General features: G+C 32.9%; 1 protein-coding gene, 1 long non-coding RNA gene and 1 pseudogene across 2 annotated transcripts; 2 read left to right on the top strand and 1 right to left on the bottom strand.

Moving 5' to 3' along the window:
* Positions 1-370: 370 nt before the first annotated feature.
* On the bottom strand, positions 371-2,622 carry LOC125477129 (annotated as a pseudogene).
* A 6,982-nt stretch (positions 2,623-9,604) lies between these two features.
* Positions 9,605-10,476, top strand: LOC125477130 (thaumatin-like protein 1b). The gene has a single exon (XM_048584023.1). It carries the CDS (start codon positions 9,620-9,622, stop codon positions 10,316-10,318), a length of 699 nt encoding a protein of 232 aa, XP_048439980.1. The 5' UTR covers positions 9,605-9,619; the 3' UTR covers positions 10,319-10,476.
* Positions 10,477-17,495: 7,019 nt separating this feature from the next.
* Positions 17,496-18,021, top strand: LOC125477131. The gene is made up of 2 exons (XR_007258319.1): positions 17,496-17,846; positions 17,958-18,021. It is a non-coding gene; the product is annotated as an uncharacterized LOC125477131 (long non-coding RNA).
* Positions 18,022-27,116: the final 9,095 nt, after the last annotated feature.

Below are 27,116 nucleotides of genomic sequence, written 5' to 3'. Positions count from 1 at the left end.
AAGAATAATAAAATTTGAATACGAATTATGTTATTTTTAAACTCTTGCTCATAGAAATTTAAAACGCCACCTATTTCAATGGAATTTAAACTTGAGGATTGAAGGTCCCAAATTTCAAGTTTTTTTTCCAGGGAAAAATTTTAAATTTCTATTTTTATGAATCCAAACAAGAAAATTAATGTATGTCAATTTATAAATTCTAACTTCTGTCAAAATTTTAAATTTATTTCCCTAATCCAAACATAGTGTAAGGGTGAAATGTCAAGCATGCCTTTTTTATGTTAATTGAGTTTAATTAATCACTTCATAGTCATTGATAATATGGTAATTACAGATAAGTTTAATAATTTACCCCCACTTTTTGCTTTAAACATGCATAATGGGTCTGCAAAAATAATTTAGTATCAAACTCATTATTTATTGTGTTGAACATAAGACTTACAAGTAACAATGAGTCTAATATTCTATAACGCCTTGAAATGAACATTTTACATTACTTATTGCCCGAAAAGCTCTTTAATAAAAAGACGTAAAATATTTATCTTCATTGGAAAATGTAATATACATCTTTAGAAAGTGGACTACGTAACTTATGTTAATACAAGACTCTTTTCAAATCCATTATAAATCAATAGGACCCAATTTTCTGTATTAGACCCAAATAGATAATCCTTAAAAAAAAAACATAGAGGCTCTAGGACGAGCTCAAAGTCTCTAAACAAAGAAAGTACGGGTCGGCGACTTTAAATCAAGCACGGAGAGGCCTCAGACCGAGCACTAGCGTCCGACGCCGAGCTTAGAACACCGCTTTTAACCGCCACCGAAGACTACGTCATACATGATGGGACATCAAAGTCCAGTTAGGTACTTGTGTTCAAACTTGGATATGGTAATTGAAGAACTACTCTGCGACTGAAAAGTTGTAGCTTGTACGGTGTTCTCAATCAGAGTTTCGAGATTTTCAAGCGCTACAGCTTCAGATGATTTGACTGTTTTGAGCTCTTGCGTTGTAGACGGTAACTTTTCCTCGGTTGATTCTATCTCTGGTTCCATTTTCATAATTTCGGAGTTGATGCTTGCAGTCTCTTCGCAGACAAGCTCCTTTTCTTTCTTTGCAGCTTCTGCTTCTGTCTTGAGCTTGTCAAAAGTCAGAGATAGATTGGATGCGATAGATTTTGCTTTCTCTTCGGATGCAGATACAGTTTCCTACTTGACTTTTGCTCGGAGAAGCTTTGAGTTGAGATTTTGAACACTCAAATCCGATTTCTCTTCTGTCTTCCTTAACCGAGCTGTCTTGTCTCTTACATGCTTAAGCTCATTTTTTTACTGCAGCAAATTCTGTCTTTGCCGCCTCAATTTATTCGGTAACTGACTGTATCAGCTCTGAGCCTTCCAAGTCCTCTTTCCAAACCTGGGTTCTGACCGACTCAAGCTGTCAATCCTTTGAATCATTCTGCAACACATCCATATCAGATATTGTGACAGCTAACTTGGTTTCAAGCTCTTCCGAGTAATCAACCTCTTCAACAATATCTCTCATTTTCTTTCTGGTTTCTTCCACAGCCAATGAGAATTGATTGGCTTCCATTTCTCTCCCAGCTTCTATATCTCCAAATTCTCTTGCAGCTTCAATCCGGGCCAACTCAGCTAGCACTTGCTCTTCATTTGCTTCTTCAATCTCGTTCCTGATTGCTTCCACTGAACTTGTATAAAACATCATCTTTGCATTTGAGGCCTCAGTTTGCTTCTCTGCCCGCGATTTCTCTTCTAAAACCGACGCCATATCAAGCTTAAGCATGCTTAGTTCCTGTCTCACAAGTTCCAATTCTCTCATCACTTCTGTATATTTTTTATTCTCCGCATCCCCAATAGCCAATACCTGATATCCACGCCTACCTATGCGCCTTCTTCGTACAGATTGTTGGATTTTGTAAATCTTCTTCTGTTATCAAACTCTCCTCTAATCACATTCAGCTGTTTACCACTCTATTCATCATGCACCACAATTTCTGTCAATTTCTTCAAAAATCCATACAACTTTATTCTTCAAGTTTGAATAAAAATCTAAGCAAAAACTAGAATCTAATTAAACACACTTCATCAATTGTAAGAATTTCAACTATTTATAAGCACATGCAAGGTTCTTTTTTTCTCCGACGCGAGATTAAGACTCTCAACAAAATGCATGTAAATTCAGCAACTAAAATTAACAATCTTCATATATATATATATATGTATATATTATCCTTATATTCTGAGAGACAGAAAGCATGAGATTAAGATTTAAATAACTTCCAAATAATTGAGGTGCATAAGGGAGGGACTGTTATTTTTGGAAGAGTGATATTTTTGCTTCGAAGGCAGGGGCAGAGCAAACTTTGAAATTTGTCAGAAAGTTTTAACTTTTTCCCGATTTAAAGAGGGAAGAAAGCGAAAAGAGGAAGGACTGGCTTTGGTTCTGTCCTTATTCCAATTCCTGATGATTGACTGATATTGGAACTACCGCCACCCGCCAGACGCCACCAGCCACCCATCTATTTTATTCTTTTCTTCCCGCATTTTGAATGTTGCTTTCAAATATTTTTTACTTCACAACTTGTTTTTAATTTTATTTAAACTAAAATAAGACATACATCGTACATATTAATAATATTTTTATTTTAAAAATAAAGGTAAATCTCAGTTTACTACTTTTAAGTTTCGTGTTTTTCAATATTTGATATATAAATTTTTTTCGTCCTAGAATCATATTTAAAGTGTAAATTTTGAAACAGTCTTATACATTTATTAATCTGGCTGTTAAGTTTTTCGTTAATTGATGATATGGCATTCATATAAATAATGATTGGACCTCACTCACGTGAGTATTAAAAAATATATATATGAAAAAAAAAAAAAAAAAAAAACTTCAATCCGTCTTCTTCCAAGGACCAAACCAAAATCCACCTCTAATTCCACCAAGAACATCAATTGAAGAAGCTCAATCCCAAATCAATACCCTCAAATTCCACCAAATCCGCCAGCACATGTTCTCTAACCTTGTGTTCCTCTCCTCCGGACTCCTCGCTGTCGTCGCCCCCTCCATTTCCTGCAATCTTCTTTCTGAACGTCAAGATCTCGTTTTAGAGCTTCGAGATCTCAGAGTCGATCAGGGACTTGTGGAGGTGGACGGTCTTGGACACGACATTGGCGACCTCGAAGGAGAGAATGCTGATGGTCTGCTTCTGGGTTTTGGCGGCGGCGGCACCGACACATGGTGGGTCCTCTGCTTCAGCGCTTCGATTCTTCTCTCTCCTCGGGTGGCTCGCTAACCGGAGCTGCTCCGGATCAGTTTCAGATTCAGGTTCCTCAGATTTTGGGACCCCAGAAAGTTTTGATTTTATTTTTTTTAAATAATCGTGGGTGTTTGGTGGGAAGGAAAAGGATGTGAAGCTGCTGACCCGCAGGAATTCAAAGTTCAATTTTTTAATCGGAAGATTAAGGATTTGGGGGTGCTTGATTTGATTAATGGGTCTTACAGTTCATAACTCGTCACCAAAACGCGTTGCGTCACCGCCTTGATTTCTTTATTGCGTGATTTCTTTCTTTTGGTGTTGTCGTAGTCGTCGGTGTTGCTTACTGTCACAATCAGATCTGCGTTTGGTTTCTCAGTCAGACATTCTCGTTCCTGTCGCTTGGACTCTTTGTTCATCTGTTTGGTTGCCGAGAAATTACGAACAAGAAAAGGTGAGAAAAAATGTAGAATAAAACGTAAGTTTCAGTTCTTTGTCTTCTGGGTTAGCTGAATACATGCTTATTAGCGACATTTTACTTCTGTTTTGTATGATTTCGATTGCCAAATGATGGAATATCCAAGATGTAATCTTTCCCGTTTTGTTTTGCTTACATATGTCGGCAAGTGAGACAGCATATGGTTGTTGATATAACCAATCTATTGACGTTGTTCTTTTTTAGGTTTTTGCAAAGGGTGGAGGTGAAGAAGGTGGAGGAGAAAGAAGGGAGGGGAGCAGATGGGTGGGTGCAGAGGAGGAGAGAAGGGAGAGAGCGGATGGGTGGGTGCGGAGGAGAGAAGGGAGGGAGAAGGGAGGGAGAAGGAAGGGACAAGGGAGGTAGGGGTTGGGGGAGATGGGGGTGAGGTAGGAGACAGATTGGGTTTGCAGGGAAAAAGAAAACCTTTTTTAAATTTTTAATTTTTTAATATTCATGTGGGCTCATATTGATACTTGACGCTCAGTTTATTCACATGCATCACGTCATTAGTTAACGGAAGACTTAACAGCCAGACTAACAGATGTATCAAATTGTCTCAAAATTAATACTTTAGGTATGAATCTGGGATAAAAAAAACCTTCATGTACTAAATGTTGAAAATCACGAAACTTGAGGGTAGTAAACTGAGATTTACCCTAATAATAATATAAAGAAGAAATTCCTAAGTCAAATATAAGATTGACTATTTTTTGTTGAAGTATTGAGAAGGGCAAATCGAACTTAAATCTCAAGTGTAGAGATGAATGCTCTTAACTAACTAAGTTACAAGCTTTTTAGAACATTCAATGTAAAATGATTTGTTAAGTCATACAACACTTTTAATGTTTTTGTGAGGAGAAATTGCAAAATCAATTCGTAAAATAGTGATTTCAAGTGTCGAAAAAACTTGAATTTCTTTAATACAATAATATATTTATATTAAGGGATAAAATTTTGAATTAAGCCACATAATAATTTTGTCGTATTAATTTGGTAGTGAACTTATTAATTACAAGAATCGAATTAAGACTTTCTATTTATAAGTAAAAAAAATTTCTCACATAAAAAATTTTGAAATTTCGATACGCTTGTCACAAAAGTATTCCTACATAAAAAATAAAAAAAATTAAAAAAAAAGGTGTTTTCTACAAAAACATTCATACATAATAGGCCAGTATCTTTCAAATGATTAGAAAGTTAGGGATAACGGTACATAAGGTCTTTCCAAGATGTTCTTTTAATTTGGTGGAGCAATCATTACTTCTTATTGCCCGACTCCGTTAAATCCTCAGACTTTTTTAGTTGGATCAAACTTTGCCACTCATTTGGATAAGGAAAGTGCAATTTACATACCCAGTTTTATCTCTTACATATCCTTGTTGTCATTGATCTTCTTCAATACATTCAATCCGACAAATAAAACTTGAGAGAGATGTGTGAAAAGTTAAAAAAGGGTGTACGGATAACACTACTCTTGGATAATAATGCCAAAATTCGACCATCTAATTAAAAAAATTTGGTTATATGCTTCTTCAAAAAATTTTGCCAAATGATGGAATAATTTACACTAAATTCATCTAAACTAAAAGGGTGAGAATTTAACTCTAGAACATAGTAAATTGAAGTTAAATGCTCTATCCAGTGAGACATCTGCCACTTGCCTTCAAAGTTAATTCTTGGTTTTCTTTGAGCTACTGAATAGTAGTTCTCACTAACTTAGGGCCATATAGATGAATTAACATCAGCAGTGTTTTATATGCATTGCAGGCATCTGTATTCTCTTTTGTCATCACCATATGTGTTCATTCTACATATAATGCGTTTGTATGGTGAAGCGAACTTAACTACGAATGTGTTAGCTAATTTTCGCTTTTAAGACTCTGGTTCTAGAGCTTAGATTGATTCTTTCGGCTCTGGTGCTTTCAAATGTTCCATTCGTCTGCTTGTTTGGCCGTGCTTTCGAGATTCTAGAAGAAGCTGAGGTCCGACCGCAAAATCAATTTAGAATAAAAAGTGGTCTCTCACTTTATAAGTCATTGCAAAGTTTGATCTTTCATACTTATAGATTTCCCTTCATGCTTCATGCTTGTTTCAAGAAGCACCTCTGCCCAAAGGGTTTTAGTTCTAAGACCAAATAGTTTTCAATTGGGTACAATACAACTACTGCATTATGCATAAGTTAGTACATGCGTTTCAGAGCTGAACTCTACTCTACTGCAACAAAAGCCCACCCCACCCCCATACAAAAAAAATAAAAAATCCTTTTCCATTGCGTTTTGGTTATATTTTTCTGTACACTGATATATTTATTTACACTAAGAAAAGTAAATTAGTATCGAACTCGCCGTTAAAAAAAAATTCTAATCTAAGACGTATTTTTTATTAAAAAGATTCTAACCTAAAATTTATCGAACTCACCAATAAGTTAGTCTCGAACTAGCTACTAAAAAGTTTTTGGGTCTTTCGTCATGAAAAACAAAAAATTTTGTGACTTGTGAGGTTTAATGACAAATACATACAAAGAGCCTTGGGTTTTATTTTCGGTTAGATCGTGTTTTTTATTCCCCAAAATAGTATGAAAATAGAAAGATTCCAGATGAAAAACAAACATTTTTTTGACTTGTGAGGTTTAATGATAAATACGTACAAAGACAGTCTTGGCATCAAGGACGAAGCTAGAAATTTAACTAAAAGGGGGCATTTTAAAAAATTTGAGCTCCTTTTTTGGACAAATAAAGCTAGTTCTTTTACAAATGCTAAAAAAATTAATTACAAAATGCCTAATTTTATTACTCTATTGTCTAATTTTGTCTTTAATTGTTGACAATCTAATGCTCATTTGTACTAATTAACCAAATACATGAAACTCAACAAAGTTTAAACATTATTGCGTGAGAAAAATATACAAGATAGAGGGGCATTTAAAAACTAAAAGAGGGTTTTCACTATTTTAATATGATTAACTGAATAATCTGCAAAGCAAAAAAAAAAAAAAAAAAAAAAGAAATGATTAATTGAATAATTTGGAATTTTTATAAAATAAAAAATAGGATGAGAGGGGGCATGTGCCCCACTGGGCCTTACCTCCCTCCGTCCATGATTGGCATGAAATGCACAATAAAACAGATTTGTAAGTTTGGATCTACTGCATGTGTCTTAGAAATCGAAGGGGATTATAAGCTTCCACGTCTTTGCATGCCAAACCATACGACCGCATAAAACATGTTCAACATTTTCTTCTTATTTTAATGCATAGTATATAAGTTGAAATATTCCACATTGATCATATCACTGAGAAAATAAGAGTTTAAATATTCTAACTCCACTCCAACTAATACTAATACTTTTTGTGATAAAATCCTTACCTGACGAATTGTGTAGATGGTAATTACCTAGTAGGGAACAATACTAATGTTGTTGATAGTGGACCTTCTCCATCTCATTTGCATGTTACAAAAGCAATATCATGAAGGTTTGAGAGGAACAAGTTAGCATCTCACTAATAACCACACACATATATATATATATATATATATATATGTTATGCAAAGGGATCTTTATTTTTTTTTTTAAACGGGGATTAAGTGTGGGGTCCATTCAACATCGAACTTTAACGATCCGAATCATCTATTTTGTAAGTCTCGATTCATAGATCATCCTTACAAAAATTCAATTCAATCCGAAATCATTTGCCTATTTAATTATAAAGATAAAATTTTATTGTTTCTTATATAATAAAGTATTCGTTAATTTTTTTGAACCCAATTAGATGTCTTAAATATTTCTGATTTGGCTAATATTGTGCAAGGATAATCTATAAGGTACAACTTGAAAAATAGACAGTTTGGATCGTTAAAGTTTGATATGGTGTGAACCCCACAACTAATTCCTAGTTTTACAAAAAAAATGGAGATCCTTTCTCTTAAAGAATTTATATATATGTGTAGTCTCTCAAAGTTCATTTTACCAATTGAAAATGAAACTACATAATATACACCAAACCGGTATGACCAGGTGTAATTTATCATTTAATTCTTGATTGCAAGGATGTTCAAGTAATTCTACATGAGAGACAATTACCCTCTTTAATGAAGTGAAAAATATCAAAAAGTCTATGTAGAATTTTAATGCTAAACAAATTTAAACAAATTTAGATAAAAATGTAAATAGGGTATGAATAATATGTACAAAATTTGCAGACCAAGTTCCGCAGCGACTAAGTTACTATTTACTTATTTTTATTTTATTTTAAACGATATTATCTACATTAAAGGGAAGGGAGTTGGTTTAGGTTCACAATAAGTTAGCAATAATGTGGTTCAAATTCGTTTTTAGCGAAAATCGAAGCTAAGACCTCTCACTGACAAATAAGAAGAAATATCACTAGACTATAGTATTAAGTGACACTATTTAAAAATGAATGGGATGAGGAAAATCGAAGCTGACAATTCAAGCCTTCTAGTGCTTGTTCCATCTCCTTCACGGTCAGCCCCGTCTACCACGCTACAAGCCTACACACATGGCGCAATCTCAGCCATCTGTGTGGTTTGTTTGTCAAAATTCAGAATCATGCGGCCACTAACTTCTAATTGATCTTTCACGGCATTTTTCCAATTCTCTTGTTCTGGCTCCGCCATCACTCGTATAGGATGCGTAATGTATGGATCATGTTGATTAACTAATAGGCATGTACCGCCAATCAAACAGCAGTAACAACGATATATTCTACTCAAATGGAATCACTAATTATGCATTGAATTCAAACAAATATAATACGTTATTGTCATCTATATGATTTGAATCTGAAACCTTTTAATTGGAGAGAAATATTATTAAATTGTAATACTAGTTGGTTGGTTAATCAGAATGTATGACCAATCAACTCAACTCATATGTAATACCATTTTGTTCATTCACTTTATCATCATATATGAAAATGTGCCCACAAACCATTTATATAATATGGGATGAGTGATTAAAAATGCGTGATAGTTCGTTATAATACCATTAATTAGAGTGTCTCTCACCATCCCCTTCTTTCTATATCCCTCATTTTTTCTATGTTTTTTTTCCTATTTTTTAACACAAAAATAAAAATCGAAAAATGAAATAATTACTAAACGGTGGTTAGTTTTACGGATTAAAGCTGAATTTGTTAGTTATTGTATGTCAAGGATGATACCTAGACCAGTCCAAGACCAAATACTAAATACTATTCCTAGTCTATTTATTAGTTTACGCGTTCGTTTTACGAGTCACAGTCGAACATAGGCCCGCAATTACTACTCATGCAAAATATCTAACAGGTTAGGTACGCTATAAGCCTATAAAAAGCCCCCCTTGGTTCCTAAGTTTATCATCAAATCATAAGTTCAAGTTAATTAGCAACGAGCAGGCACGTAAGATATATTCAATGGCGATGATGAAGAGCCAAGTAGCTTCCCTCCTCGGCCTCACCTTGGCCATCCTCTTCTTCTCAGGTATTATTATACAAACTTCTTATTTATTTCTTTTCTATTTTGTTTCGTGTTAGTTCTAATATGCATGCCTGCCGGATGCAAATATTAGAGGGGGGTTGGTCCACATTATATTGCAACAATGTTAAAAGTGACGGTAAAGAGTATAAAAGAGAATAACGATTGATGATGAGTAATGCGGGTACATAGAAGTGAGCCGGCCAATGTGATGATGAGATCATGAGATTAGATGAATCATCATCAAAGTATATTTATAATAAAATTACTGATTAGTTATGAAAAAGTTCTTAAAATGAATTCAAATTGTTTATTTATTTATTTATTTATTATTAATTTGATATATTTTACAATAGTATGTAAGATTTTCTGTATCAATATTCTTAGCATCTACTATGTTGAATATAAATGCAGATGCACATGCAGCGAAAATCACTTTCACAAACAACTGCCCTGACACTGTCTGGCCAGCAACCCTAACCGGTGGCCAAAAACCTCAATTACCATCCACCGGGTTTGAACTAGCATCCAAAGCTAGCCAGTCAGTGGACGCTCCATCCCCATGGTCTGGTCGCTTCTGGGCTCGAACTAGATGCTCCACAGATGCCGCTGGAAAATTCTCTTGTGAAACTGCAGAATGTGGCTCTGGCCAGGTTGCATGCAACGGCGCAGGCGGAGCTACACCAGCAACTTTAGTAGAAATCACAATCGCAGAAAACGGGGGTCAAGATTTTTACGATGTTAGCCTTGTTGACGGCTTCAACTTGCCCATGTCCGTTGCTCCACAAGGCGGCACCGGCGAGTGCAAGGCCTCGACTTGCCCTGCGAATGTTAACGCGGCGTGCCCAACTCAATTCCAAGTAAAATCGGGTGATGGAAGTGTCATCAGTTGCAAAAGCGCTTGTGTGGCGTATGGCGAGCCGAAGTACTGCTGCTCTCCGCCTAATGATCAACCGGGGACATGTCCTCCCACAGAGTACTCTAAGATCTTTAAGGATCAGTGCCCACAAGCTTATAGCTACGCTTACGATGATAAAAGCAGCACATTCACCTGCAATGGCGGACCTGACTACGTCATTACATTCTGCCCATAAGCATGTAATGCAATGGGATTTACATATAGATCATATCTCTCTCTTTACGTAGCAAATAATGGAGAAGAATAAATACCATGAATATCTTGACACATTGATGATGTCAAGAATTTGTAATATGAATGACAAGATCAAATAAAGGAATATATATATATATATATATATATATATATATATATATATGTTATTATTTTATTTCGCTCAAAGTTCTTTGTTAAAAAAGACAATATACTTCATATGAAAAGAGTAAATACAAGATTTAATACAAACGAAGAATCTGAACCCAATATATATATAAGAGGATGCTTGCAAACAAAAATATGAAATTATAACATAATAAACCCAAGTTGCAAAAACTGAAAGAAACGAAGGTTCCTTGAAGCCAATGAATCTAAAAGAACTTTGAACTCGTCGTCAATCACCTTGAGCTTGAATGATAATTACCACATCTCGTTCACCTTAATCTCCTGCGTATTAAGGAACTTGATCCTAACATGCATGCAATGATGAGATTGAAAAGATAACCAAATACAATAAAATATTTCACACAAAAACAACTAAGGGTGAAGTGACAAGTATACACTTTTACGTTAATGAAGTTTAATTAATCACTGGTAATCAAGGTTAAAAAAAATGTTAAGCGCTAGTCGGACGGCAGGTTGGGTTGAGGCAAAGCGCCTAAGCGGGGGCCTAGCGGACTAGGTAGATTTAGTAAATTTATTACATACGTATAAACAATGTTCTAAAAATCGGCCTAGGTAGCACCTAGGCGCTGGGCAGTGGCCAACTGCCACGATTAATGTATAATCGGGAGCAAAATCAGGACAGAAATTAGGCAGGTGCCGAGGCGGCCTAACCAGCCCTTGGGTAGCCTAGGCGGGTGACTGGGTGGCCCAGGCGGTCTAGGAATTTCAATTTTTTCTGTTGTCAAAATTGAGAAATGATGAATGCAGATCAGTTGTGTTTTGATTTTTCTGGACTTCTTGAGCTTCTGGTCTATGTTCTTGCAAAGAGGAAGAAGATGAGAGAAAATTAGTTTCTCTCTCTTCCTTCCACACCCACGTGACCACTCTCAAACTATTTAATTTAATTTATTTTTTTGGTTTCCGTCCACTCAAGTTTAGACAGTTAGCATAAGTTGTTTGACTTTTTTTAAAAAAAAAAAGGCTGTCGGTCCATAGTATCAAGTGCTATTGTTTTTTTCTTATTAAAAAACAAAAAAATGGATTGTCAGGCTGATGTTGACCATCTTTATGCGTCCCAATCTTCCACTTTTCTTTTCATACCCACATATTTGACACTTTCATTTCTCTTTAAATTCAAAATAAATTAATATGATCTCTAAAAGATATTTTATAAATTAATACATACTTGTGATTATTTGAACTTATATTTCATACGACCAAATTCACTAAGATACAAAAGATATATATATATATATATTTACTTAAATCCGTCTAATCTGACTAGACTCCCACCTAGACCCTGCCTAGCCCCATAGACCCTAGGCCCCAACCTGCCTCTGAACTAGCGCCTAGCGTCTTTTAGAATCTTGCATATAAATAAGTGCCTATTTGTGAAGGCATATGAAATCTTGGTACCCTGATTTTTTTTTTTTTTTTTTTTTTTTTTTGGGTCCAAGTGTTTTACAGTTTCTTTTAACTAGCAGCAGATCGTTAAGTAATTTTGCTCCAAATGTTAAAGTTTTAGATGGGGCTCCTTGACGAATAGCCCAAATCTGTGGAAATTAGTGTGTTTGCGAAAAGTTGAATTTTTAAAGCATACATATAAATGTGCATATATATCTTGTTTGTTAATGGCTATTTTGTTAGTTGTACATGAGTGAGCGATTGGCTGGCCTCATCAGCTCCGGCTGCAGTTTCCAGGGTGGACAGACGCAAAGGGGACACTAAGCACCCCCATAGATGCCTCACGGACAGGTTGTGGAAAACACCCCAAATCCTTATTGCCTCTTATCTCCATGGGTAAATAAAATTCGTCAGGTTTGGGACATATATATAGACTGAATTGAATTGTCATGTCATTGATTGCTGTGGGTAGTAATCAATATGGATTAAATTTTAAACTTGCAAACATGTAGCAAAACGGACATATGACGTGTTTTTAAATAAGGATTGGGTGGTCATATGTTGCTTTAAGCTTGAAAAGGACACAAATATATGTATAATTTGGTAGATAAGCAGTAGTTGTGCAGTGTATGTGTTGCTTATGGTCTTGGTGATATTAACTCGTACGGAATCTGCATGACTAATCAATTAGTCTTGTCCACAAGTTTGCTATTCCTTTTCGGTAGTCATTTAAATATACGTGACTAGTTAACTATGAAAATTGTTGAATGATTTATGGATTGACTGAGAATGACAGAAAGCATTCAGTGGCAAGAACAGGACATTGTACAAATGAATGAGGTTTGTAATAATTGTGTGACAATGATCATTTTCATTCAAAGCATGTGACTTAATTGATAAGCATGAATTTTCAAACATGTATTATTGTTTATGGTTTTTCTTATGCCTAAAGAATTTAAACAATGTTTTGATCAGTCAATTGTTTTGTGCCATAAGGGGAGAAGAAAAGAAATTATTCAAGGCTAATGTATGGCATGTATTGGAGATGTTTCTTTTGGAAGAAAAGAATTTTGGTTGTTCTTTATTAATTTGGTATATACAAGGCTAATGCACATTTTTTATGCTAATGTTTTAGGAGTCTTGTACTATGGAAGAAACATATAAAAGGAAAGGAACTTGTTTGACTAAGAAAACATTTCAGCGTTTTAGCTTTTAAATTAAAGGAATGTATTGTTCTCTCACATTACATAAAGTATTTATAATTTAAGTAATTGACTCCATAATGATAAGTATTGACATTCTTGTGGTGGAATAAAACTTGTTCTATATGTGATTAATCTCTTTTAAGTATGTTGTCAGGTTTTTTGAGATTAATTTAATGTCAAAGGGAGTCATGAAGGAATTAGTGCCATTTGTTGGCAAGACTCAAAGCTCGAATCAGGTTATAATAAAGTTGTCACTTATAGTTAATTAATCCATGTGACTTCTTGTATTGTTTCAAGGCAGAGTTGATCAATGTCTTGTCAACTAAGCAAGTCGTAGAGGCTTAGTTGATGATGGGACTATGATTTTTGAGTTACTTCGATCAACATTGCATCTTAATTAGAATAAAAGCGATAATCTTCAGCCTGCATGTGTGGATTGTTTCTTTTAGTTTAATTATGATGGCATAGTATGGGTTTTATTTCATAAGAGTGGTGAAAGCTTCATCTGCCCATAGGTGTTGAAGTTTTTCATGAAGGTACTCTTGAGAAATAAAATTTAGTACTAGAAACTAATTTTCTGCCTATAGGTATAAATTAACCTAGTTTCATGAAGTTTATTGGGGATAAAGTTCCATGCCATTAGTTGCAAATATTTCCACTATGAGCCCCATAATAGGTTGTGGTTTTAAGGCATGAAAATCCGTTGCATCATGACGTATTTTGGTTATATGCTTCTTCAAAAAATTTTGCCAAATGATGGAATAATTTACACTAAATTCATCTAAACTAAAGGGTAAGAATTTAACTCTAGAACATAGTAAATTGAAGATAAATGCTCTATCCGGTGAGACATCTGCCACTTGCCTTCAAAGTTAATTCTTGGTTTTCTTTGAGCTACTGAATAGTAGTTCTCACTTACTTAGGGCCATATAGATGAATTAACATCAGCAGTGTTTTATATGCATTGCAGGCGTCTGTATTCTCTTTTGTCATCACCATATGTGTTCATTCTACATATAATGCGTTTGTATGGTGAAGCGAACTTAACTACGAATGTGTTAGCTAATTTTGGCTTTTAAGGCTCTGGTTCTAGAGCTTAGATTGATTCTTTCGGCTCTGGTGCTTTCAAATGTTCCATTTGTCTGCTCGTTTGGCCGAGCTTTCGAGATTCTAGAAGAAGCTGAGGTCCTACCGCAAAATTAATTCAGAATAAAAAGTGGTCTCTCTCTTTATAAGTCATTGCAAAGTTTGATCTTTCATACTTATAGATTTCCCTTCATGCTTCATCCTTGTTTCAAGAAGCACCTCTGCTCAAAGGGTTTTAGTTCTAAGACCAAATAGTTTTCAATTGGGTACAATACAACTACTGCATTATGCATAAGTTAGTACATGCGTTTCAGAGCTGAACTCTACTCTACTGCAACAAAAGCCCACCCCACCCCCATACAAAAAAAAAAAAAAAAAAATCCTTTTCCATTGCGTTTTGGTTATATTTTTCTGTACACTGATATATTTATTTACACTAAGAAAAGTAAATTAGTATCGAACTCGCCGTTAAAAAAAATTCTAATCTAAGACGTATTTTTTATTAAAAAGATTCTAACCTAAAATTTATCGAACTCACCAATAAGTTAGTCTCGAACTAGCTCCTAAAAAGTTTTTGGGTCTTTCGTCATGAAAAACAAAAAAATTTGTGACTTGTGAGGTTTAATGACAAATACATACAAAGAGTCTTGGGTTTTATTTTCGGTCAGATCATGTTTTTTATTCCCCAAAATAGTATGAAAATAGAAAGATTCCAGATGAAAAACAAACATTTTTTTGACTTGTGAGGTTTAATGATAAATACGTACAAAGACAGTCTTGGCATCAAGGACGAAGCTAGAAATTTAACTAAGAGGGGGCATTTTAAAAAATTTGAGCTCCTTTTTTGGACAAATAAAGCTAGTTCTTTTACAAATGCTAAAAAAATTAATTACAAAATGCCTAATTTTATTACTCTATTGTCTAATTTTGTCTTTAATTGTTGACAATCTAATGCTCATTTGTACTAATTAACCAAATACATGAAACTCAACAAAGTTTAAACATTATTGCGTGAGAAAAATATACAAGATAGAGGGGCATTTAAAAACTAAAAGAGGATTTTCACTATTTTAATATGATTAACTGAATAATCTGCAAAGCAAAAAAAAAAATAAATAAATAAAAATGATTAATTGAATAATTTGGAATTTTTATAAAATAAAAAATAGGATGAGAGGGGGCATGTGCCCCACTGGGCCTTACCTCTCTCCGTCCATGATTGGCATGAAATGCACAATAAAACAGATTTGTAAGTTTGGATCTACTGCATGTGTCTTAGAAATCGAAGGGGATTATAAGCTTCCACGTCTTTGCATGCCAAACCATACGACCGCATAAAACATGTTCAACATTTTCTTCTTATTTTAATGCATAATATATAAGTTGAAATATTTCACATTGATCGTATCACTGAGAAAATAAGAGTTTAAATATTCTAACTCCACTTTAACTAATACTAATACATTTTGTGATAAAATCTTTACCTGACGAATTGTGTAGATGGTAATTACCTAGTAAGGAACAATATTAATGTTGTTGGTAGTGGACCTTCTCCATCTCATTTGCATGTTACAAAAGCAATATCATGAAGGTTTGAGATGAACAAGTTAGCATCTCACTAATAACTACACACACACACACACACACATATATATATATATATATGTTATGCAAAGGGATCTTTATTTATTTTTTTTAAACGGGGATTAAGTGTGGGGTCCATTCAACATCAAACTTTAACAATCCGAATCATCTATTTTGTAAGTCTCGATTCATAGATCATCCTTACAAAAATTCAATTCAATCCGAAATCATTTGCCTATTTAATTATAAAGATAAAATTTTATTGTTTCTTATATAATAAAGTATTTGTTAATTTTTTTTGAACCCAATTAGATGTCTTAAATATTTCTGATTTGGCTAATATTGTGCAAGGATAATCTATAAGGTACAACTTGAAAAATAGACAGTTTGGATCGTTAAAGTTCGATATGGTGTGAACCCCACAACTAATTCCTAGTTTTACAAAAAAAATGGAGATCCTTTCTCTTAAAGAATTTATATATATGTGTAGTCTCTCAAAGTTCATTTTACCAATTGAAAATGAAACTACATAATATACACCAAACCGGTATGACCAGGTGTAATTTATCATTTAATTCTTGATTGCAAGGATGTTCAAGTAATTCTACATGAGAGACAATTACCCTCTTTAATGAAGTGAAAAATATCAAAAAGTCTATGTAGAATTTTAATGCTAAACAAATTTAAACAAATTTAGATAAAAATGTAAATAGGGTATGAATAATATGTACAAAATTTGCAGACCAAGTTCCGCAGCGACTAAGTTACTATTTACTTATTTTTATTTTTTTTTAAACGATATTATCTACATTAAAGGGAAGGGAGTTGGTTTAGGTTCACAATAAGTTAGCAATAATGTGGTTCAAATTCGTTTTTAGCGAAAATCGAAGCTAAGACCTCTCACTGACAAGTAAGAAGAAATATCACTAGATCGTAGTATTAAGTGACACTATTTAAAAATGAATGGGATGAGGAAAATCGAAGCTGACAATTCAAGCCTTCTAGTGCTTGTTCCATCTCCTTCACGGTCAGCCCCGTCAACCACGCTACAAGCCTACACACATGGCGCAATCTCAGCCATCTGTGTGGTTTGTTTGTCAAAATTCAGAATCATGCGGCCACTAATCAACCTTCTAATTGATCTTTCACGGCATTTTTCCAATTCTCTTGTTCTGGCTTCGCCATCACTCGTATAGTATGCGTAATGTATGGATCATGTTGATTAACTAATAGGCATGTACCGCCAATCAAACAGCAGTAACAACGATATATTCTACTCAAATGGAATCACTAATTACGCATTGAATTCAAACAAATATAATACGTTATTGTCATCCATATGATTTGAATCTGAAACCTCTTAATTGGAGAGAAATATTATTAAATTGTAATACTAGTTGGTTGGTTAATCAGAATGTATGACCAATCAACTCAACTCAACTCATATGTAATACCATTTTGTTCATTCACTTTATCATCATATATGAAAATGTGCCCACAAACCATTTATATAATATGGGATTAGTGATTAAAAATGCGTGATAGTTCGTTATAATACCATTAATTAGAATGTCTCTCACCATCCCCTTCTTTCTATATCCCTCATTTTTTCTATGCTTTTTTCCTATTTTTTAACACAAAAATAAAAATCGATAAATGAAATTCTATATATACTAAAGCTCAGCGGATTGACACTGTTCATTAACAGTGCCGTTCCGGTTTCGTCCCTCAGTTTCTTCATGGTTTTTCTGCTTTAGTGGGATTGTGCAGTAAATTGGCCATTTTGCCCTTCATCATAGGTGCTGCGCGTGCCTGCCTGTTTGCTTCTAAGCGATGTTGACACGTTAGTCTGATTCGAAGAGTTCTCCACCGTTCCTTTTCGTTTTTGGTGAGGAAGGTGCTCGAAGGCTCTTCAATTTTCTTCCGTCGTTTTTTCCTTTCTTTCCTCTCTGTGCTTTTCTCCCTGCGTTAACCCTTCGTGTTTCCCTGCTTCTCTCGCCGCGTCAATCATCGATCGTGTGTTGTGTGAAGAGTTTCTTTTTCCGGCTGATTGTACTGTTTCAGGTGGTTTCTCTGCTTTTTTTTTTTTTTTTTTTAATCATCTTTTCTCTGATTGGGAAGAAAATTTGTGTTTTCAGTGTGGTTGTTTAATCTGATTGGGTTTTTTTGTTTCAGGAAAATTGGTGTGCGAATTTTAGGGGTTTTTTGTACAACCTTGCAAACCCCTGATTAAGGTCTGTGAGTTTTTTCTTTCAAATCTTTTCTTATTTTTTTCGATGATTTGTATGTGGCTGTTCCATCTAATTCGATTTTTCGTTTTAGGAAATCTTGGTCTTCGAGGTTTAGGGTTTCATCTAGATCGATTGCTCGATCGATGTAAAATTGAAGTCCTCTGTTTTTTTTTCTCTCTAGAACTCTGTTTTACTGTGTTGTTTCTGTTGCAAGTGGCGGTGTTTGCTTGGTTTTGTGCTCTGGTCTTAGAAATTGAATAGTTTTTTTTTGGTTTTGTGCTCTGCTCTTTGTTTCTCTGCTTTTTTCCATGTTCGATCTTCGTGTTTCCTTGCTTCTCTGTTTGTGTTGATCATCTGCCGTCTGAAGAGGTGGGTTTTCTGGCTGATTGCGGTGTTTTAGGTGGTTTGTCTATTTTATTCTTTTTCTCTTTTCTTTGATTAGGAAGAAAATTTGTAGATCGATTGGTGTAAAATTAAAATCTTTGCATTTTTTTATCAGTTCTTTCCTATTTTTTTTCATGTTTTTAGCATCGTTGTTTAATCTGATTGCATTTTTTGTTTCAAGAAATACTGATTTATCGATTTTAGGGTTTCTCTATCCAATCCTGGAAACCGTTTTCGATTAAGGTGTGTGGGTTTTTTTTATGTGGAATGTTTTCTGTTTTTTTCCGACATTTGTGTCTGGTTGTTCCATCTAATTGCATTTTTCGTTTTGGAAAATTTTGATCTTTTAGGTTAGGGTTTTCCTGTACATCGATTGGTTGGTTGGTGTAATATTGAAGTTTTTTTCGTATTGCATTGACTGTTTCGTTGATTTTTTACTGTATTCAATGCTGTTTTCTAATGTGATTCGGTTTTTTCTTGCAGGAAATATTGGTGTTTGAAGAAATTAAGGCTTAGCAAAGTGTGACTACCTATGCTTGAATTAATGTTGAAGTTTTGAGCTCAATTAGATTAAAGTGCATAGAACATCCATAGAAGTGGTAAAAGTTCTTCTCCCAATCAGCTTAATAGTAGTTAACAGCTTAATAGTAGTTAACATGTATGCTTACTTTTCAATTATTAAGAAATTATACCTTCCAGTTGTATGAATCTCTAACGCATCAACATCATTTCTTCTGAGAAGTTCGGAGGTTGCATAAGCATCTCTTATGTACGAGCACACTCTGCTATTATGAATTGGAGTGGTTCTTATTGTCTTTAAGTGATTCTTATCACAACAATTAGGGAAGAAATTCCTTTCTTTTAAATTGGATTATCCCAACCTGCATAAAATTGAGAGTCATGTTGATAAAATCTTTGTCTTTATTATGCTGTTATTAAAAGTAGCCTTGAAATATTTTAAATTCGTTTTATATTTATTTGAGAATTAATTATTTCTTTGTTTGCAATCATCTGCAGGTTAATTTTGGTTGAAAAAAAAAAAAAAAAAAATCTTTGCTGCATCTCAGTTCCTATTGTAATTTTAACTGCCAAGTTAGCTTTCAGCTGTCAAGTTTACAGACAATTGATTGTGTTTGTAAGTGCTTTTCACTTTGTTAATATTGTGTTCAAGATTATATTTCTTCCTTTTGTTTGACAATTGCCTGATTGTAGTCAATACTGTGGCTCTAAATTGTATATCGAATCATTCTTTTTGAATATTTCTTTACTTAAGTTATAATGTTGAGCTACTTTTATGTTATAATTTTATAACTAGATAGTACATTATCATAAAAATAGAATGTTTTGTTTTTTTTTATCAATGTTATCTATGCAGTATAGTCTTTTTGTTTTGTTTTTTTTTTTTTTTTTTTGCTTTACTCTGTATATTACCTTTTTTTTTTTTAATTTTAGCTTATACATTTTAAACCCATCGGTTCCACGTTGTGTTAATCATGATTCTTGGAACCATAGTTAGTTTTTATTTTTGTAGTTAACTGTGTTATCGTTTTTAGTAAAACTGCGAATATCATAGATAAATTATATGTAAAATGCTTTTTTATAGTCATATACTGTGTTATTAAAAAAGTTAGATGTTTGTAAAAACTGTCAATATCACGGAGTGATATTACAATTTTCTATTGTGATAACAATTTTTGTTTTAGTTAACATATACATTTCTTTGAACAGGTGTATTTGTTAATTCTGTGTCACCCATTGTTTAAAAAAGTTTTAGTGCTCCTATGTTCTCACGATATATTTGATAATCTAGCCATCAATTTATATAATTTATGTATTAGTAAAAATCAATTGGTTTTTTTATTTTTTGTAATTTGTTTTTCATTGAGAATAAATATTGTTAATACTGTTGATCTTTCCAGTTTCCACTCAGCGTGGATAAGACAAGTAAGAAGTGATACTCCCATTGAAAACTTATCTGCAAAATAAATTTTGGTCTGTGGTTGCATGGTGCATTGGTGCATAGTTTCACAACTGAACTATAAGAAGTAAGAATGTAGTTATCTTATTACTTTGTTAATTTTTAAATTTTTTTAAGTTCTATTTATTATTTGTTTTATATTTTGTTTCTTACCATTTGTTGTTGAACTAAATTCTATTGTCCATTGTAATAATTGTTTGTTGTTTGCCTTTTTGAACAGATTGGCTATCGTGTTTTCTAAATTTCAATTGTTTAAGGTGAGCAATTTTAAATTTTAAATTATTTAGTTTTAAACTTTACTTTTTTTAATCTTCTTTTTTTTTTTTATAACTTTTTTTTTTCCAGTCACATTTTAAAATTTGGGTGATCTATTCTTTTTAATCATTATAGTATATATTTGTTTAATCTTCGCATTATATGTTTGTTGATACTTCTTTTTTTCATTTTTTGTCTTTTTTTCCAGCGTGGTTTGCACTAATTTGTTTTCAAATTTTTATTACAATTTGATTCCATCATGTCAAAAAGACTTGCAAATGCTTTAACAATTAATGATACAGAACACGAGAAAGAGTTTGTCAATAATCAATCCAATGTCTTATCTGAATATGACAGACAATTTAAAAGAGTGTGTAGAATAAGTTGTATACAAAACTATGTTGATGTTTTCTCATCTAAGAGTAGTCCAATTATTCAGGAAAACTCAGCCATTGACTACCAAGATGGTACTAGCACATCTTCTGTTCAACAAGATGTTGAAAACTTAAGTTCTTCCAATATCAATGAATCACATTGCATGACTATTGTTGAAAAAAATGTTCTCTTAAGAGATAGAAAGGGAAAAAAGATTGTCAATGTATTAGACCAATCTACAAAAAACACTCAACAAACCCTTGATGATCAGAATAGTAATCTTATGAACAAGGGTCAAGCATTTTTTCAAAAGAATAGAAAAGGTTAGTTCTTAATTTATGCATCTATTAATTTGATATATTATGAATTTCAATTTTCTAATTGCCTAAATAATATTACGCTCATTTTGTTTTGTTTTTGTATCTTTTTTTGTAGGAGTTGTTAAAGAATATGCGGACTTAGGAGATAAAAATTATAAGTGTGTTCATTGTGGTGCTTATTTTTGGCTAAAAGAGTCTCTTAAACCAAAGTGTAAAAACGATCTACCTGTTTTCACTCTTTGTTGCCAACAAGGAAAAATTAAGTTTCCAAATCCAAAACCAGCACCACCATTTTTAGATTACTTACTCGATCCAACTAAAGGGCAAAAAAATTTATCATTTCGAGAAAATATTAGAACTTATAACTCAATGTTTGCATTCACTTCAATGGGAGCCAAAGTTGATAACTCAATTAACAATGGATCAAGCCCTTATATTTTCAAAATCAGTGGTCAAGTTTGTCATTTAATGGGATCTCTTTTGCCTGTTGATAATGAGTCTCCAAAATTTGCTCAACTGTATGTCTATGATACATATAATGAGGTGGAAAATCGACTTAAAGTTTTTAATTCCAATGGAAACAATCAAAGGCTAGATCCAACAATTGTAGAAGGGTTAATCAAAATGTTTGATGCATCAAATGAATTGGTTAAACTTTTTCGAATGGCAAGAGATAAATTTGAAAACGATGGTCTTTCTTCGTTAAAAATGACTTTGCTAGGCAGGCAATTAAATGATAGCAAACAATATGAGCAACCTACAACTGATGAAATAGGTGGTTTGATAGTTGGAGATATAGGATTGTATGATTCTAATCGAGATATTATTATAGAGTCTAAAAGTCACGAATTAAAACGTGTAACAAAGTTGAATCCTAAATTTATGTCTCTGCAATATCCAATTCTTTTTCCATATGGTGAAGATGGTTATAGACCAGATTTAAAATGGAATGAAAATTATAGAGGTAAAAAAACTAAAAGACAAAGAATACCAATGAGAGCTTTCATTGCTTATCAAATTCAAGAGCGAGAACCACCATTAAGTACATTGTTAAGAGGAGGAAGACTTTTTCAACAATATTTGGTCGATTCTTTTGCAACACTTGAAGAAGATAGATTAGATTATATTAGACAAAATCAAAAAAATTTGAGAAGTGAAGTTTATAAAGGGATATATGATGCATTCTCAAAAGGTGATACTGATGCAAATAATTTGGGACAAAAAATTGTATTACCCGCTTCATATACTGGAAGTCCTAGATATGTGATAAATAATTATCAAGATGCTATGGCTATTTGTAGAGAATACAGACATCCTGATTTGTTTATAACATTTACATGTAATGTTAAATGGCCAGAAATCACAAGAGAGTTTGAGAATAAGCCAGGATTCAAACCTGAAGATAGGCCTGATATAATTTCTAGAATCTTCAAAATGAAGCTTGATCATATGATTGATTTCATCAAGTCCGGGAAGCCTTTTGGAGAAATTCAAGCAAGTAAGTTACTAAAACTCATTCTAGCACTTATTTCAAGCTTTTTAGTTTTCTTATTTATTATAAAATTTACTTTTATTCTTTTCTTTGTTTTCATTTTTTCCTCATGAACAGATCTTTGCACGGTTGAGTTTCAAAAAAGAGGTTTACCTCATTCTCATATGTTAATATGGCTGAAATCAAATGTGAAATGTTTTTGCGCATCAGATATAGACTCAATTATTTCTGCTGAATTACCTGATAAAAATTTGCATCCACAACTTTATGAAACTGTTAATCAGTTTATGATTCATGGTCCATGTGGTTGTATTAATCCAAAATCACCTTGCATGCGAGAAAATAAATGTTCTAAAACTTTCCTAAGCCATATAAAAGCGAAACAATTTTTGACACAAATGGTTTTGCTGTTTATAAACGTCGTGAAGATGAAGAAAAATTTGTGATTAAAAACGGCATAAAAGTTGATAATAGATTTGTTGTTCCTTATAATGCAGAGTTATTACTAAAATATAATGCACATATAAATGTTGAATCCTGTTGTCAATCAATGCTTATAAAATATTTATTCAAATATGTAAATAAAGGTTCAGATAGAGCACGTTTAGTTTTTCAAGAAAATTTGAATGATGAGATTCTAGCATACCTCAATTGTAGATATATATCACCTTATGAGGCTGTTTGGAGACTATTTCAATATTTCATACATCATAGAGAGCCTTCTGTAGAGCGATTACCAGTTCATTTACCATTAGAACAAAATATTGTTTTTACTGCTGATCAATCACTGCAGTCAATCATTAATCAAAAAGCTTTTGAAAACACAATGTTAACGAGTTGGTTTGAATTGAACAAAAATTTTCCTAACGCGCGTGAACTAACTTATGCACAAATTCCCACAAAATTTTTGTATGATGTAAAGAAAAAAACTTGGAAGCCAAGAAAATATAAAGCATCAATTGGTAGAATAGCATATGTACATCCTGCATCTGGTGAATTATATTATTTGAGAATACTTTTGAATTTAAAAAAAGGTGCCATTAGTTTTGAGGATTTAAAAACAGTTAATGGTGTTGTACATTCTTCCTACCATTCTGCATGCAAATCATTAGGACTATTAGGTGATGATAAAGAATGGATTGAAGCTTTATCAAGTGCTGCACATATTGCATCGTCTGCTCAATTGAGACAATTGTTTGTCACAATAATTTTATTTTGTGATGTAGCAAATCCTCAAAATCTTTTTGATAGTCATTGGCAAAACATGTATGATGACATTTTATACAAATTGCGAAAAGCTTTTGCAATTCCAGATATGATTGTGCCAGAACATGAATTAAAAAATTCAGTGCTATTTGAATTAGAATTACTTTTTAATAATGCATCTACCTCTTTGAAAAAATATCATCTTCCCATGCCTAATGCAGAAAAAATGTTAGAAATTCAAAATAGGCTTTTGAGAGAAGAATTAAATTATGATTGTAAAGAACTTTATAAGAAACATGCACTTTTGAAATCACAGCTTAACCAAGGTCAAAAACATGTTTATGATTGTGTTTTAAATGCTGTGAATGCAAAAAAAGGAGGTCTATTCTTTGTTTATGGTCATGGAGGCACTGGAAAAACTTTTTTATGGGATACAATTACCAGTAAGCTTAGATCAGAGGGTAAAATTGTTCTAGCTGTTGCATCATCAGGAATAGCATCATTATTATTACCAGGTGGTAGAACAGCCCATTCTAGATTTAAAATCCCTTTGATTATTACTGATTCTTCAATTTGTTCAATAAAGAAAAAAACTCATCTTGCAGGATTAATTGAAAAAACAGATTTAATTATATGGGATGAAGCACCTATGAATCATAAATATTGTTTTGAAGCATTGGATAAATCATTTTCGGATATTTTATCAAATTCTCAAGCTTTCGATAAAAATGTTCCATTTGGTGGAAAAATTCTTTTATTGGGTGGTGATTTTCGACAAATATTGCCTGTTATTCCTGAAGGAACTAAAGAGGATATAATAAATGCTTCATTGAACAGTTCTTATTTATGGCCATATTTTAAAATTTTTCATTTGAAAGAAAATATGAGATTGTCAAAAAATGGATTGAGTATTGAAGAAAAAAATAAAATTAGTTCTTTTGCAAATTGGATTCTACAAATTGGTGATGGACAAATTAATGATGCAAACAATATGAATAATTCAATTGATAGGGATTCATCTTTGATTCAAATACCACAAGATTTGATAATTGATTGTTCTACAAATGCTATCCATTCAATTTTTTCTGCAACATACCCGAGTTTTGAAACTTTTTTTGACAATTTTGCTTATTTAACGGAAAGAGCTATTATAACACCTCGAAATACAACTGTTACAGATGTGAATAATTATATAATTAATTTATTACCTGGACAACAACAAACATTTTTGAGTTATGATTCTTTATGTTCTTCAAATGCAAATGTTGAAAATCTTGAAATAATGTACCCCACAGAATTTTTAAACAAGCTTGAATTCAATGGTTTACCTGCACATAATTTGGTATTAAAAATAGGAATGCCTATTATGCTACTACGAAACTTAAATCAGTCTTCAGGTTTGTGTAATGGAACTAGATTAGTTGTTACTCAATTATTTGATAGAATTATTGAAGCTAAAATTCTTACTGGTACTAATATTGGTCATAAAGTTTTCATACCAAGAATCACTCTTACAGCTACAGAAAATAAGTGGCCTTTCATCTTCAAAAGACGTCAATTTCCAATTAGAGCATGTTATGCAATGACAATCAATAAAAGTCAAGGACAATCTCTTAAACAAGTTGGTTTATATCTTCCAGAACCTGTTTTTACACATGGCCAATTATATGTAGCATTATCAAGAGTGACATCAAGAGAAGGTTTAAAAATTTTAATAGAAAATGTAGAGAGTAGTGTTAAAAACTGTACTTTGAATATTGTTTTTAAAGATGTGTTACAAAATTTACAAGAAAATTAACCCAGTTCAGAGACTCTGCATCTTTCACTTTCTCATCTCTCAAACTTCTCTCTCTTCCATCTCTCCCAATGTCTTCGTCTCTCGGCTTTCTTGCTCAATCTCTGTCGACTGAAATTTCGAGGTGATTTTCCAACCCTAAATTAATATATTTCATACCTTGATTTCATCTTAATTTATTGGGAATTGATCTGCATATGTGTAGTACAGATAAATTTTTTCTTTAACTAATGTTATAGAATCCATGTCCTATTTAGAAATACTGAGATGGAAAGGGTTACGGAAAAATTGCAAGCTAGAAATTCCATTATGAGTTCTCCGGCCGATTTGAGGTGAGTAGTACAAACTTTTATGTTAAATTGATTTGTTTTGGTTTTTCGAGATGCTTAATTTCATCTGCAAACAAGGTTGACCATCCAAAACTTTCAGTTTTGTACCCATTATTCAATATTAGCTCAATAATCATAATGTTTCCTCTGGCTTTGTTTATAAATTCTGATATATAATCATATTTTAGGAGTTAGAGTTTTCTATTAGGGAAATGTTAGGACCCGATTGTCCTACATCGAAAAAATAGCAGCAGCTGATACTATTTAAAATGAATCTAATTGAAGACATTAAGGATTGGGCACCTTCTACAAACTACAGTAGTATTACTCTTGATGAGGTCTATTTCATTTCCTCTATGCTGTCTCAATCTTCATAACTCACGTTTATGTGCATTTTTGGTTTGGTTCTTATTTAAAATGTATCTAATTGAATATTTATAACCAAAAGAATTAATTTTTCTAATTGCCCAACTTTACAGGTTTTGCATCGTTGGAACATCAAGCCTATGTCATTGCTTTACCTAAGGTAGTTGAAATGTACATACAATATCTTAGCTTTTAGTTTTTTTCTTCTTTGACTGCTTAGAGATTATGTGTCATGAGCCTGGCCTTTAATAGTTTAGGAAAAATTTGCATCTCTTTGAAAGCTACGAATTCAACTTTTGGGTTCCTTCAACTCAGAATTTATAGATGTAACATTTCAAGGCTCATGTTGGTATGAAATTATAATTCCTCATCCGTCATTACATTTTTTTGACAGAGATTTCAGTTCATAAAACAATAAACTGCATAAATTTGTAAAAGTCTACTTTTTTAGATGGTAAAATCTTAGATTGCCAATTGAGGATATAATTGCAATTTGAATTCATTCTGCTTTCCGTGCACATGTGATATGTATGTGTGCACTAAAATCTCCAAAATATAAAATTCCAATTTCATTCTCTCCCTTAACAACGTTATTACTGAAGA

Source organism: the organism of the source record quoted next, unplaced genomic scaffold (assembly GCF_019419815.1).
Source record: "Pyrus x bretschneideri cultivar Hongxiangsu unplaced genomic scaffold, Pyrus_bretschneideri_v1 Contig20, whole genome shotgun sequence".
Lineage (NCBI taxonomy): Eukaryota > Viridiplantae > Streptophyta > Magnoliopsida > Rosales > Rosaceae > Pyrus > Pyrus x bretschneideri.
This window is presented reverse-complemented; position numbering and strand designations above follow the sequence as displayed.

Excerpts from the sequence above, each read along its gene's own strand:
- LOC125477130 (XM_048584023.1), top strand. The coding sequence starts at position 9,620 with ATGTTGAATATAAATGCAGATGCACATGCAGCGAAAATCACTTTCACA.